The sequence below is a fragment of the Rhinoraja longicauda genome, chromosome 4 (assembly GCF_053455715.1).
Source record: "Rhinoraja longicauda isolate Sanriku21f chromosome 4, sRhiLon1.1, whole genome shotgun sequence".
Classification (NCBI taxonomy): Eukaryota; Metazoa; Chordata; class Chondrichthyes; order Rajiformes; family Arhynchobatidae; genus Rhinoraja; species Rhinoraja longicauda.
The window spans coordinates 43295295-43309766 of NC_135956.1; the positions used below are offsets into that span (position 1 = coordinate 43295295).

General features: G+C 41.3%; 1 protein-coding gene across 2 annotated transcripts in view; it reads right to left on the reverse strand.

The window, feature by feature from the left end:
* Positions 1 to 14472, reverse strand: part of dpy19l1l (dpy-19-like 1, like (H. sapiens)) — a 76541-nt gene that overhangs the window by 25710 nt on the left and 36359 nt on the right. For both annotated transcript variants that reach the window (XM_078397610.1, XM_078397608.1), the window contains exons 13-15: positions 10047 to 10127; positions 8804 to 8905; positions 6788 to 6859 (exon numbers count right to left, since the gene is read on the reverse strand). In XM_078397610.1, coding sequence (XP_078253736.1) covers positions 6788 to 6859; positions 8804 to 8905; positions 10047 to 10127 — 255 coding nt within the window. The remainder of the gene's footprint in view (positions 1 to 6787; positions 6860 to 8803; positions 8906 to 10046; positions 10128 to 14472) is intronic.

Genomic DNA, 14472 nt, shown 5'->3' on the forward strand with positions numbered 1-14472 from the left:
CTCTGATTAATGGCAACTGCATCAATGATTTAACCATAATCAAAGCCCTCCTTCTGCCGAAAGATACACTGGGGATAAAATGCACTCGTTCAGATGTTGAGCATTCCTGTTAAAACCAGAAAATATTGCAAACCCACAACAGCTCAGGCAGCATCTGTGGTGGAGGAAACATGTCTTTAAGCTGAAATGTTAACTTGTTTCTCTTCCCAAGGATGAAGCGCGAGCTGCTGAGTATTTTTTGTATTATTTCAAATTTCTACATTCTGCACCCTGTTTGATTTGGCTATATTTCTCCTCCTATTCAAATGGCATCATATTCATTTGAAAAATTAGGAAGCCAAGGAACTACTTTATAAAATACTCATTTAAAATTAATAAATCTATTTACTAATTAGCCTTGTTTGTAAATGGATAGTTGTATAACTGCCTGTTATTTTTTGGTTGGTTTTCAGATACCCTGCAAGTGATTACATGCTTAACAGCTCAACAACAATGTAGTTGAAAATGCACCAGTTTAATCAAGGAGTTAGTGCTAATAGCTTTGCTTTTAAATGAATTAGATTTTTCTTAATATACCGTCAGGAAAAGCATAGAATAATTACCAGAATCATAGAGTTATACAGCTTAGAAACAGAACTTAAACATGTACAACTTAAACCTGTACACTACGCAACTTAAACCTGTACCCTCTAGTTTTAGTCTCCCCTACCCCAGGGAAAATAATCTCAGTTCTAGTGAAAGATCACGACTTGAACCATTATCAATTTTTTCTTTTGACTAATGCTGCCTGACCTACTCAGTGTTCCCATCATTTTTGTTTCCTACTTTTGAAGCACTGGACTTCCAAAGAGTGCAATTCTTGCTCTACATGGCTCTATAGTTTGTGCTCAAATTCCAATTGGCGTTGAGACCCATGACAGGCAGGAGAGAAGAAAGTTTCAAGTTTACAACCGAATCCCACTCATTCTGTATTCAGGTGGGTTATGATGTGTTAACCTCTCCAGACTTTCTTAATTTGTTTGATTTGCATTGGACTGGTATAAGAGGCACTGTATAAGAAGGGACAGAGCCGTCTGTACTTTCTGAGGAAGCTCCGCTCTTTCAACATCTGCAGTAAGCTGGGGTAGCAGGGCAAAGGCCGCGGACGGCAACAGAATTAACAAGCTCATCAAGAAAGCTGGCTCCGTCCTCGGGGTGGAGTTGGTTTAACTGGAGATGGTCTCGGAGGGGAGGATGCTCCTCAAACTGCAGAGCATCTTGGACAATACAGCTCACCCCCTCAATGACACACTGGTCAACCTAAGGAGCACCTTCAGCAACAGACTGGTCCCACCAAGATGCTACACAGAACACAAATTTATAGAGAGATTAAAACTCTAGAAGACAGCTTGTCCTTACAGAAGGATCTGGATGCTCTCTGTGAGTGGAGGAAAAACCTGGCAGATGTCATTCAATACCACCAAATGTCATACCATGTATGTTTCACACAAGACTAAACCACTTTTATTGGAATACAACATGGGTAGCCATACATTGCTTGCTGTCGACCATCACCCATATCTAGGAGTCAAATCAAGCAAAGATTTAAGTTGGGCAATGCATATTAGTCAAGTGTCTAACAAAGCAAATAGAACTCTTGGCCTTCTTAAAATAAATTTTCACGTATGTAGTACATCCATCAAAGAGAACGCCCACAAGTCCGTGGTCAGGCCCAAATTGGAGTATTGTGGAGCCGTATGGGATCCTTTCAACAACAACTCTGGAGAAAGTACAACGCCAAGCAGCCCGCTTTGTATGTAATGACTACAAGCGCAAATCAAGCGTGAATAAAATGCTGACTTCTCTCGGATGAGATACCCTAGAGCTCTGCAGAATCAGGCTAAGACTTATTGCAATTTACAAGGAGATTCACAAAATCACACCATCAAATCTTCCGTCATCCCAGAGCACCAACTGCCATGAAACAAGACAAAATACTGGTCCCTACATCATCAACTCGCTAAATTTCAATAAACTTTGCTGCCAATATTCCCGTTACCCAAGGATAATAAGGGAATGGATTATGTTACCACCCAACACACGTGCTGCTCCCGATGTTAACTCATTTAAAAAGGGGATTGAGCAACTAGATCTCCTCAACTTGGTCAAAAAGGCCCACTTCAAAATTTAATCACCACTCTACTCACTCCGACCTGCACGAAATAACCACTTATGAGGTGTTTGCACAATAAACAAGAACCTGAACCAGAGGAGATCCTTTTGCCCTGTGGCTATCAGACTGTCCAACTCCGCCTCCTCTTCCATCGTGGGGTACACTGACTCCCCCTCCCCCCCCCCAAAAAATCTCTGCACATCCCCAATCCTGGACTTTCCACTCGTCACTTTAATTTCATGTTTCATGTATCGTATTGTGCTCAATGACCGTTGGCAGATCAATTTCTCTCCTGGGATAAATAAAGTTCTATCATATTGCATTACATTCAGCAAACTATTCAGCTCTGATTCCATTTAAAATATTTGAATACTGTTATTAAATTTAACACATTTTAATTTGCTGCTGCTTGATTATTTTCCTCCTTCATGGTTGCTAAATTCCTCAATGCTAAACCACCTATACTCTCACCATCTGACAGGCCAACCAGAAGATTGGTATACGAGGACGAGTCTACAATTCTACCTTCCCCACCTTTACTCAATGGATTTTTGGTAGAAGGCAGAAAATAACCAGAACTTGATTTAGAGCAAGAAATACTCATTCACCAAAAATGCAATTTTAAAAGTGTGTCATTGCATTGTTGGATCAAATAACCCGACTAGTTGCTATTAGACAGATGCAATACACTCACAACTTAAAGTTGTTCTGGTCACCATGCAACGGAAAGGATGTGATTAGGCTAGAGAGATTCACAAGGATGTTGTGATGTAATAAAAAGTAACTGCATGTGCTGGTTTATACCAAACATAGACACAAAATGCTGGAGTAACTCAGCAGGTCAAGCATTATCTCTGGAGGAAATGGATAAGTGACGTTTCGGGTCAGGACCCTTCTTCGGATTGATTATAGTAGGGAGAGTCACAAGAATGCTACCAAGAATTGAGAGTTTGTGTTATAAAGAGAGATTGGATAGCCTGGGCCTGTTTTCTCTGGAGCTTAGAGGTGATCTTACAGAGTCATGAGGGCTACAGATAGCATGGATCGTCACAGTCTTTTTCAGAGGGTAGGGCAGTCTAAAATTAGAGGGCATAGGATTAAAGTGAGAGGGGAAGGATTTAAAGAGGACTTCAGAGGTATGTTTCAACACAAAGGGTGGAACCAACTGCCAGAGGAAGTGAAAAGACAAGTACAATTGCAATGTTTAAAAGACAATTGGACAGGTACATGGATAAGAAAGATTTAGAGGGATATGGGTCAAACACAGGCAAATGGGATTCGCTCAGGAGGTCAGCCTGGTTAACATGGACATGTCTGGCTGGAGGGTCTGTTTCCATGCTGCGCAACTCAACAATGCTAAACCAATGCACTGGAAACCAATATATTTTCACAGAATTGAATATTCACCAGCAGTAAATGAATTCAAAAGATTGTCAGCCTTACACCAGCACAAAGCCAATTATCAGTGGCTGATGTTGCAGTATAGTGAGTTACAAATCCATAAGAAGGCCTGTGCTATGTTATTCACTCTGCCAGGACACATAAAGTTGCCACTAATGACCATAATACCCTCAGGTATAAACAAGGAGAAAGGGGGAGTGCAATTATTATCACATTTTTACTGTGAATATTTATCACTATGTTGGTAGAACCCAATAACTGTCCGCAATAAAATGACAGGGGTACAACTGGACAAGTGAGCTGACAGCAGGTTATAGTATTACTTATTCTGTTACTAGGGCTTCCCTACTGTTTTAAGATACTCAAGACAAGATAAGCAGCTCTAAAATTCACTTCAAATTTATTCAAATACATATTTCTTTGATTTTGACTTCTGATGGAAACAAACATAGTCATACAGCATGGAAACAGGCCCTTTGGCCCAACTTGTCCCATCTATACTAGTCTCACCAGCCTGCGTTTGGTCCAGATCCCTCTAAACCAGTCCTATCCATGTACCTGTCTAATTGTTTCTTAAATGTTGCAATAGTCCTTGCCTCAACCATCTCCTCTTACTGCTTATTCCATACACCACCACCATCTGTGTGGAAAAAGTTACCCCTCAGATTCCTATTAAATCTTTCCTGCTTCAGCTTAAACACATGTCCACTGGTTGTCGATTTCCCTACCTCTGGGCAAGAGACTATGCGCGTCTACCCGACCGATTCCTCTCATGATTTTATATACCTCTGTAAGATCACCCCTCATCCTCCTGTGCTCCAAGGATAGAGTCCCAGCCTGCTCAACCGCTCCCCACAGCTCATACCCTCGAGTCCTGGCAACATCCTCGTAAATCTTCTCAGTACCCTTTCCAACTTGACATCATCTTTCCTGTAACACAGTGCCCAGAATTGAACACAATACTCTAAATGCGGCGTCACCAACATCTTATATAACTGCAACATGACCTCTTAACTTCTATACTCAACACTCAAAGCCTTTAGGACCACCCTCTCTTCCTGTGATGCCACCTTTAAGGAACATTCCCCAGAGCCCTACCATTCACTGTTTAGACCCTGCCCATGTTACTTTCCAAAATGCAACTCCTCACATTTCTGTGCATTAAATTTCATCAACATTCCTCAGCCCACCTGGCCAACCAATCCTGCTGAAATTTTTGACATCCATCTTTACAAATTGCAACAACACCCCCTTTTGTTCATCTGCAAACTTGCTAATCTTGTCATGTGCGTTTCCATCCAACATTGCATAATAAGGAAAGCAAATATCTTGGTGCCATCAGCGTGTAGAAGCAAATTATTGGAGGGAAAGAATCATAAAGAACAGTAACAGGCCGTTCTGTCCACATGAGCAGAATTTGTTAAGTGTATCCAAGAGGGCTTCTTGAACAGTATGTGGATGGTCCAAATAGAGGAGGGAACACACTGAACCTTGTACGTGATGCGAGTCTGCCAGGTGCTCGCGTTTCAGTGGGAGAGCATTTTGAAAACAAATTTCCAACTAATCTATATCCTGTTGTATACCTTTAACTTTCATACTACCCACAACCCCACCAGTTTTCATGTTTTCTGCATGTTTACTAATCAGACCATTAACGTATCACTAACAAGTACCAGCGGCACTGATCCCTGCAGAAGACCACTGGTCTCACAACTCCAGTCAAGGTACCAGCTCTCCACCACAACTCCTGGGCTTCTTGGCCAAGTCAATTTTGAATCCAGTCTACCAAGATTCTGTGTATCCCATATGCCTTATCTTCTGGATCAGCATATCACAAGGGACCATGTTCAATGTTTTACTGAAGCCCATGTAGAGAACATTCACTGCTCCACCAATCATCTCAGTTATCTCCTCTAAAAACTCAATCAAGTTTGCAAGACATGATCTCCCCAACTGTCTATCCTTAATAAGTCCATGTTTTTCCAACTGCAAGTAGATCCTATCCCCATGAATCTTCTGTAATAATTTCCCTACCATTGATGCAAGGATTACTAGTCCAAGATTTCCTGGTCTGTCTCTATTGCTCTTCTTGAACAGAGAAATCACACTGGCTATTCTCCAGAACTCTTAGGCTTCATCTGTGATTACAGAGGATACAAAGATCTCTGTCAAGGCCTCAACAATTGCCTTTCTTGCCTCTCTCAATAAACTGGGATAGATTGCATCAAACCCTGCAGATTCATCCATCATAAAAAAGTGAGAGAGAGAGAAGACAATCTCAAGACAAATCCTGACATATGGCAGCCACAGCTGCCACTGTTAGGACACTTAGAGAGGTTTAGTCAATCCAGTTCAGTCCGGCGAGGGGGAGATCGCTGATCTGCCTTTCTGACGGAGAGTTTGGCAAACTTTCTGCTCAAGTACAAAAAGGCCAAACAAGTTGAGTAATACACATTTGTAGTATTTTTCAAAGATTCGACGGAGCAGTTCTCCGAATGGCTATGGGAATAAGATCTTGTTTTGATCGCTGAATGTTTGACAGGCCCAGTAAGGTATGACAGAATTGCCCGGCAGTGAAAACAAGCTTACTCTGAAACGCATGAACAAATAGAACTAAAGATGGTTAGAGAACGGTGGGGTCAGATTGAAGGCTGGCAGAAGATCAATAAAAGACACAGCAGCTTCAAGTCCTCATAACAACTATTTTTAACTACACCAAGGTTCGACAAGTGATGTACAAGTGATTTCACAGTCAAGTGTCTTTGTTGTGCAATACCTTAACAGCCCTTGGTAGCAAGAAACGTCTGTACCACATTGCTTATCATGTGTGAATGAACCCTGGGGATGAAAGTTGATCATTCTATGACAACTCCAATGATTGGGATGACCAGGAAAGACACGAGGCATATGCTGCCATAACAACCTTTAAACAAGTTGCTTCATCACAGGAAAAGAAATGACAAATGTTATAAATAAACCTGCATAAGCATATATTGTATGATATATTAGTGCCCCAACAGTTAATGAAGAAAAATCGTTTTTGGAATCATCACATTCCAACCCATTTGAAGAAAACTATTGTTCTGCTTCCCAAACAGGGAGATTTTACATGTGTCAATGACCAGTGGACCTCCGCTGAGCAGTCACAGGATATTTGTGTATATACTAGCAAGCTTAGACAAGTATTTTGCTCAGAACCAAACAAAAGTCTAAACTTACAACAACTGGATTTACCTTTGCAACAATAACTGTAAAAACGCAGACAGTCACCGGGAGGAGCAGAGTTTTTGTATATCTCAAGGGAGTCTGAAAACAAAAGAAAGCAGATTAACAATAATATTTGTTTCCATTTCCTGAGTAAACCCAAGGTTTGTGTTGCCAGCCGACATTGTGGCCCATGAGCAAGTTACAGTTCAAGACATGCCTCTCTCATTGACTTTTCATTATACTGATGTCGAGCACCAGCTGAAATACTTTCTAGAACAACCCAGAGGATGGTGATTTCCTGTAATGTCTCTGGATCTTTCAGGGTTCTTGAAGTTCTTTAACACAAACAGGAATACTCAAGCACTTCTTCATAAGCATTAAAAATGTCCTAATAAACTGCACACTGCATAATGACAGTGTCAATTTGGCTCAAGTTATTATAACATCTTTATGAGCATTACTTATTTCATACATTGGGTAGTAACTGACAAGAGTTGGCAAATCCTGATTCCAGCAGCCATTCTTCGGTACCGGGATTTTTGTTTTACATTCTAAATAAAGAGTAACAAATAAGGCAGAAGTGAAGGAAACACAGCTTGGCTTTTGAAAAAGCACTGCAGATCCAAAATGGTTGGCAATTGAATTGGGATAATAAAGGACAAAGAGAACAGCTCGAAAGATCGCATGGTATCTTAGGAGAGATAGCTGAATGGATAGAAAATTGGCTTCATGGAAGGAAGCAGAGAGTGATGGTGGAATGTTGCTTCTCAGACTGGAGGCCTGTGACTAGTGGTGTGCCTCAGGATTCAATGCTGGGCCCGTTACTTTTTGTCATCTATATCGATGATTTGGATGAGAACATACATGGCAAGATTAGCAAGTTAGCAGATGATACAAAAGAGGATGATTTTGCAGATAGAGAAGATGGTTGTGATAAATTACAGCAGGATCTTGATCCATTTGCAAAGGTAGACTGAGGAACGGTTGATGGAATGTAATACAGAGAAATGTGAGGTGTTGCATTCTGGGAAGTCTAATATGGGCAGGACCTACACAATGAATGATAGGGCTCTGGGGAGTGTTGCATCTGGGGAGTGTTGAGTCAGAGGGATCTAGGAGGTCAGGTGCATGGTTCCTTGAAGGTGGAGTCACAGGTAGATAGGGTGATCAAAAATACTTTTGGCACATTGGCCTCCATCAGTCAGAGTATTGAGTATAGAAGTTAGGCGGTCATGTTGCAGTTGTATAAGACTTTGGTAAGACTGTATTTAGAGTATTGTGTTCAGTTCTGGGCACCATGTTATAGGAAAGATGTTGTCAAGCTAGAGCAAGTAAAGAGAAGATATACAAGAATGTTGCCAAGACTAGAGGGTCTGAGCTAGAGGGAGAGGTTGAGTAGGCTGGGACTCTGTTCCTTGGAGCGCAAGAGGATGAGAGGTGATCTTTTAGTGGTGTATAAAATTATGAGAGGAATAGATCGGGTAGATGCACACTCTTGCCCAGAGTAGGTGAATCGAGGACCAGAGTACATAGGTTTAAGTAGAAGGGGAAAAGATTTAATAGGAATCTGAGGGGTAACATTTTCACACAAAGGGTGGTAGGTGTAAGGAACAAGCTGTCAGATGAGGTACTTGAGACAGGGATTATCCCAACGTGTAAGAAACAGTTAGACAGGTACCGGTTTGGAGGGATATGGGCCAAATGCAGACAGGTGGGACTAGTGTAGTTGGGACATGTTGGCCAGTGTGGGCAAGTTGGGTTGAAGGGCATGTTTCCACGCTGTATCACTCTATGAAGATGACTTTAACTCGGGGTGGCTAGACTCTAAGAAGAAAAAGAGTAGAGTTGCAACTAAATATTAAATGCGCCTAGGTACCTCACGAAATGACCCTATCCAGCCATAACCAATGTGGAAAGAATACGTGCTGCCATCACGCTACTCTTGAGTTAGACGGATTCAACCTCAGCAGGTGCAGAGAGGAATCACATTCTACGTTAAGCACTTTAATAATATTTAGAGCGGTTTCCAAAATAAAAGATTACCTCAAACTCCATGAAATCAAACTCCACAGCACACGTATACATCAAGGTGTCAAAGTCTTTGTAGTTGGTAAACTTAGATTTTAGTAGATTACTTATGTGTGCCTGCAAAAAAGGAGAAACAAGGTTAGCTATGAATCATTCACATTTCAAATGTGATCATAGGAAACACAGGAGCCAAGCTAACGCCAGCTCCCATGGATTGTAGAGTGGTAAAGGCGATCCCATTTCTGAATATATGGATTATGGGATAAATATGGACCCAGTCTGTATGAATAACTCCCTTTGCTTTTCTAAAATACAATGCAGCAGATTCTTTTGAGTCCTCATTTGTGGCACATATCAGATTTACAGCTCTTTGAAAAGTGTACTTCTGACAGTGCAGAACTCACTTAAGTGCTGAGATTTAGAGTTGAGTCTCCGGAGCAACCAACGTTTAGCCCCTACAGTGAAAAGCATTGTAGTGCAAGAATAATGGATTATACATTTTGGTGAAAAGGATGAATGAACGAAAATAAAACAATTCTATAGTTTCGCTGTGTATTGATACATCAGTCAAGGTCCACTGAAATTACAATAAATAATGAGGATGTCTACCAATACAGCCTATTTCTACAGCATTACTGCAGAAAACCTGATACACACTATCGTTATCTCAAGGCTCAACGTCTCCCACACCCCAGCCAGACTTACTTATTTCATCATGTCACCCGGAAGCGATCTACAATTCTTAAAATTTTTTAACCTTCCCAGACGGCAGCACTGACCAATTTTGATCATTGATCTTTCACACATTAATAGCTCCACTGTTTGATGGATGCACTTTCAACTGCCTGCCCTTAGCTCTGAAATAGCCTCACTCTGAATGTTTGTGTCTCCTTTCATAAAATGTTCCTTAAAGCCAGTAGCACGTTTTGGGTGGCTTGGTGCAGGATTTTATTTGAATACATTCCTGTGAAATGATGAGTCATTTGCCACATAAATGTGCCAAATAAATACATTTCTGTTTCGCTCTCAATAGGAAATACCTGGTGTTCCCAAGTACAATATACTGCATAGAGAGATTATGTCTTCATCGTAAGTAACATAAATCACTTCCAAAAGTGTTGTTGTGCCAAATTACACTACCTCATATCAACTGGTTCAGGAAATGTAAGTCAGTACATTACTGACTAAAAAGAATTGTGAAGCCGAAATATATATTTTTGTAACTTTAATATATTTCATTCATAACGTGGATACTTACATCATCTGCAACTCCTAATAATCTAGAAGCCAGAAATTTCAGGATTATGGTTCCAACAAGCCAGGCAATTCCTTTAATTATCTGCAAAAGATTTATACATATTAAAAAGATGTTATTGTTTAATTGCACTTTATTTCATTGCAAAACTCAGCGTGAGTATCACATTTGTATGATTATTATTTTACAATATGGGGAAGAATTTTTTTTTAAGTGTCAAGTCAGCAGTATCTTCATAACCATAAAACTAAATTTTGAAATACTAAATCAATCTTAAAAGCTAATTCTGTTTGAAATTCCAAGGACCTGCTGTTTGAGCAGTGTGGGGTGTTTAGAGGGGGGGGGAGGCATCAAAGTATGTATATCATACAAAGTTAGGAACTGAACAGTCATTCATGTCCTAAAGCCTGTTCTGTTAGGCACAAAGTTCATGGATATCCGAGAAGAACAGTTTCCTAATTTCATATCTGAAACCCTAATGTTAACAGGCCAATAAACACCAAGTCCACAACTCCATCTCAAACAGGATGTTTATTTACCTTCCCTATATTTCATTCAACAACATGATTATTTTTATCATTGGCTCTTAAATCGTGTAAATTCAATGGAATTTCATAGCATAGGCATAGCATAGAATTTAGTCCCAAGCCTGTATTATCATTCATCAGGTGATGTATCCAAACTCTAACTAAACTAAAACCGTTCTGATTAATCCAGTTTTTTCCTGATAAATGCTATCTGACCTGCACAGCTTTTTTTTCATCTTATACAGGAAAATATAAAATGCAATTCTTGAATTCCAGGTAATAAAATTGTCCAATAAAATTATAATGCACTACCCTCCATTACAGCTTACCAAGAGAAAATAAAATATTGTGGCATTGGAAATGAGAAACATACAGAGAAGGGCTGCACAGTGGTGAAGCTGATAAAGTCTCTCAGCGCCAGAGACCTGGGTTCAATCCTGATCTCAGGTGCTGTCTGTGATGCGTTTGTACGTTCTCCCTGTGATCGCATGAATTTCCTGTGTACTCTGGTTTCCTCCCACATCCCATAGTTGTGCAGGTTTGTAGATTAGTTGGCTTCTATTAAATTACCCCTAATATGTAGGCCATGGGATAACATAGAACTAGTGTAGACGGGTGATCGAATGTTGGCATGGACTCAGTAGGGCGAAGGCCCTGCTTCCTTGCTGTATCTATAAACTAAACTAAAGAGAGTGAAAACACTCTGCAGGCAATATGATGGAAGGCAGAAAGATTAAAGAATGTGATAATGCAGGGCAAGGGGCTGTGGTAATGGAATAAGTGCACTACAGACATGACTGAAGAATAAAATCCCAAAGGCGGCATCATTACCAAAAACTGCACTGCCAAAATAATACGAACAGAGGCTTTAATCTGGAATTGCAGAAGCCAATGTTGGATCATGCAGGTGGAATATTATGTGCAATTTTGGTCTCCTAATTTGAGGAAGGACATTATTGCTATTGATGGAGTGCAGCGTAGGTTCACCAAGTTAATTCTCAGGATGGCAGGACTGACTTACGATGGAAGAATGGGTCGACTGGGCTTGTATTCGCTGGAATGTAGAAGAATGAGAGGGGATCTTATAGAAACATATAAAATTCTTAGAGGATTGGACAGGGTAGATGCAGGAAAAATGGTCCCAATGTTGGGGGGAGTCCAGAACCAGGGATCACAGTTTAAGAATAAGGGATTGAGTTGAGGAAAAACTTTTTCACCCAGAGAGTTGTGAATTTATGGAATTCTCTGCCACAGAAGGCAGTGGGGGCCAATTTACTGGATGTTTTCAAGAGAGAGTCAGATTTAGCTCTTAGGGCTAAGAGAATCAAGGGATATGGGGAAAAAGCCGGAATGGGGCACTGATTTTGGATGATCAGCCATGATCATATTGAATGGCGGTGCTGGCTCGAAGGGTCGAATGGCCTACTCCTGCACCTATTTTCTATGTTTCTATCATGAACATTGTCTTTATCAGGTAGACACAAAATGCTGGAGTAACTCAGTGGGAGAGGCAGCATCTCTGAAGAGAAGGAATGGGCAACGTTTCGGGTTGAGACCTTTCTTCAGACTATCTTTATCAGAGTGAAGTTGCTGCTGCTTAAATTGAACATCCTCAGAACCAGGACAGAAGGTAGAGATCAGCAGAAAAATTAAACTATCTGGTGACCAGCAGGTCAAGTCATGCTTGTAGATTGAATAAAATGGTTCAGAAAGCAGACAACCATGATGAGTTTTGTCTCTAGCTCACAGCAGACTACATCATCCTTGGTGAACACAGGATTTTGAATCAAAAGAAGACATGAACTACTGTTTCGCCTGGAAGCATTTCATGTTCACAAGTATACAGGATCAGAATTAGGCCATTCGGTCCATCAAGTCTACTCCGCCATTCAATCATGGCTGATTTATCTTTCCCTCTCAACCCCATTCTCCTGCCTGCTCCCCATAACCCCTGACACCCTTACTAATCAAGAATCTGTCAATCAATCTACACCTTAAAATTATCCATTGACTTGGCCTCCACAACCATCTGTGGCAATGAATTCCACAGATTCACCACCCTTTGAATGAAGAAATTCATCCTTATCTCCTTTCTAAGTGTCATTTTATTCTGCGGCTATGGCCTCTAGTCCTAGACCCTCCTACTAATGGAAACATCATTGCCTCATCCACTCTATCCAGACCTTTCACTATTTGGTAAGTTTCAATGAGGATCCCCCCCCTCATCCTTCTAAACTCCAGGGCGAGTACAGGCCCAGTGCCATCATATGTTAACCCAATCAGTACTGGGATCATTCTCATAAACTGGCGAGTTTGGTGTCCTAGATTAAAAATAGCAGGTGTGGAACATTCTTCACTTTTGCAGAAGGAGCTATGGTTATCAAGAGGGTCCCATTGAAGACAGCATCAGGTGCACAGGAGAAATGATGCATTGAGAATGATAAAAGGAGGGAGGAGACTTTAGCAGTGGTATCACAACAGCAGTGCCAGTGTAGAAAATAGACACCAGGAACAGCAGATACTGGTTTACAAAAGACACAAAATGCTGTATTTAACTCAGCAGGTCAGGCGTATCTCTGGACCCGCTGAGTTACTCCAGCACTCTGTGCCCTTTTACGGTGTAGAACATGATCCTCTGCGTGTGATGATTGCTAAGATGAAGGATGAAGACAAAGAACACCCTGATGTGGTTCTGGGAGGGAGAGGAAGGGCAAGTGCAAGAAATCAGATAAATCAGCTGAGGGTTCTGCAACCATCCGAGGGAATCCTAAGTTGAAGAGAAAGACACATCAGAGGCACTGGTATGAAGTGGAGGAAGGTAAAAGCATGTGATGGGTGGAAGATGAGAGAGGAAGCACTTTTATTTTTTCTTCAGCTCCTGCAACATTTCTTTCATTTTCAATTCTCAAACTGTCCTCCATTTCTCTCCAGTGTTGCAGCCTGGCTGCTTGATCATAACTAACATTTCTGGCTTTAATTCCAAATTTGCAGGACATAGTATTTTGCACTGGCAAGGTTGGCAGACCAGGCAAGAAAAAGGCTGGCTAGATGATGTAGCTTTGTTTCAATAGACAATAGACAATAGGTGCAGGATTAGGCCATTCGGCCCTTCGAGCCAGCACCACCATTCAATGTGATCATGGCTGATCATTCTCAATCAGTTCCCCGTTCCTGCCTTCTCCCCATTACCCCCTGACTCTGCTATCCTTAAGAGCTATATCTAGCTCTCTCTTGAATGCATTCAGAGAATTGGCCTCCACTGCCTTCTGAGGCAGAAAATTCCACAGATTTACAACTCTCTGAGTGAAAAGGTTTTTCCTCATCTCCGTTCTAAATGGCCTACCCCTTATTCTTAAACTGTGGCCCCTGGTTCTGGACTCCCCCAACATTGGGAACATGTTTCCTGCCTCTAACGTGTCCAACCCCTTAATAATCTTATATGTTTTGATAAGATCACCTCTCATCCTTCCAGTGTATACAAGCCTAGCCGCTCCAGTCTTTCAACATATGACAGTCCTGCCATTCCGGGAATTAACCTAGTAAACCTACGCTGCACGCCCTCAATAACAAGAATATCCTTCCTCAAATTTGGAGACCAAAACTGCACACAATACTCCAGGTACGGTCTCACTGGGGCCCTGTACAACCGCAGAAGGACCTCTTTGCTCCTATACTCAACTCCTCTTGTTATGAAGGCCAACATTCCATTGGCTTTCTTCACTGCCTGCTGTACCTACATGCTTCCTTTCATTGACTGATGCACTAGGACACCCAGATCTCGTTGTACGTCCCCTTTTTCTAACTTGACACCATTCAGATAATAATCTGCCTTCCTATTCTTACCACCAAAGTGGATAACCTCACACATCCACATTAAACTGCATCTGCCATGCATCCGCCCA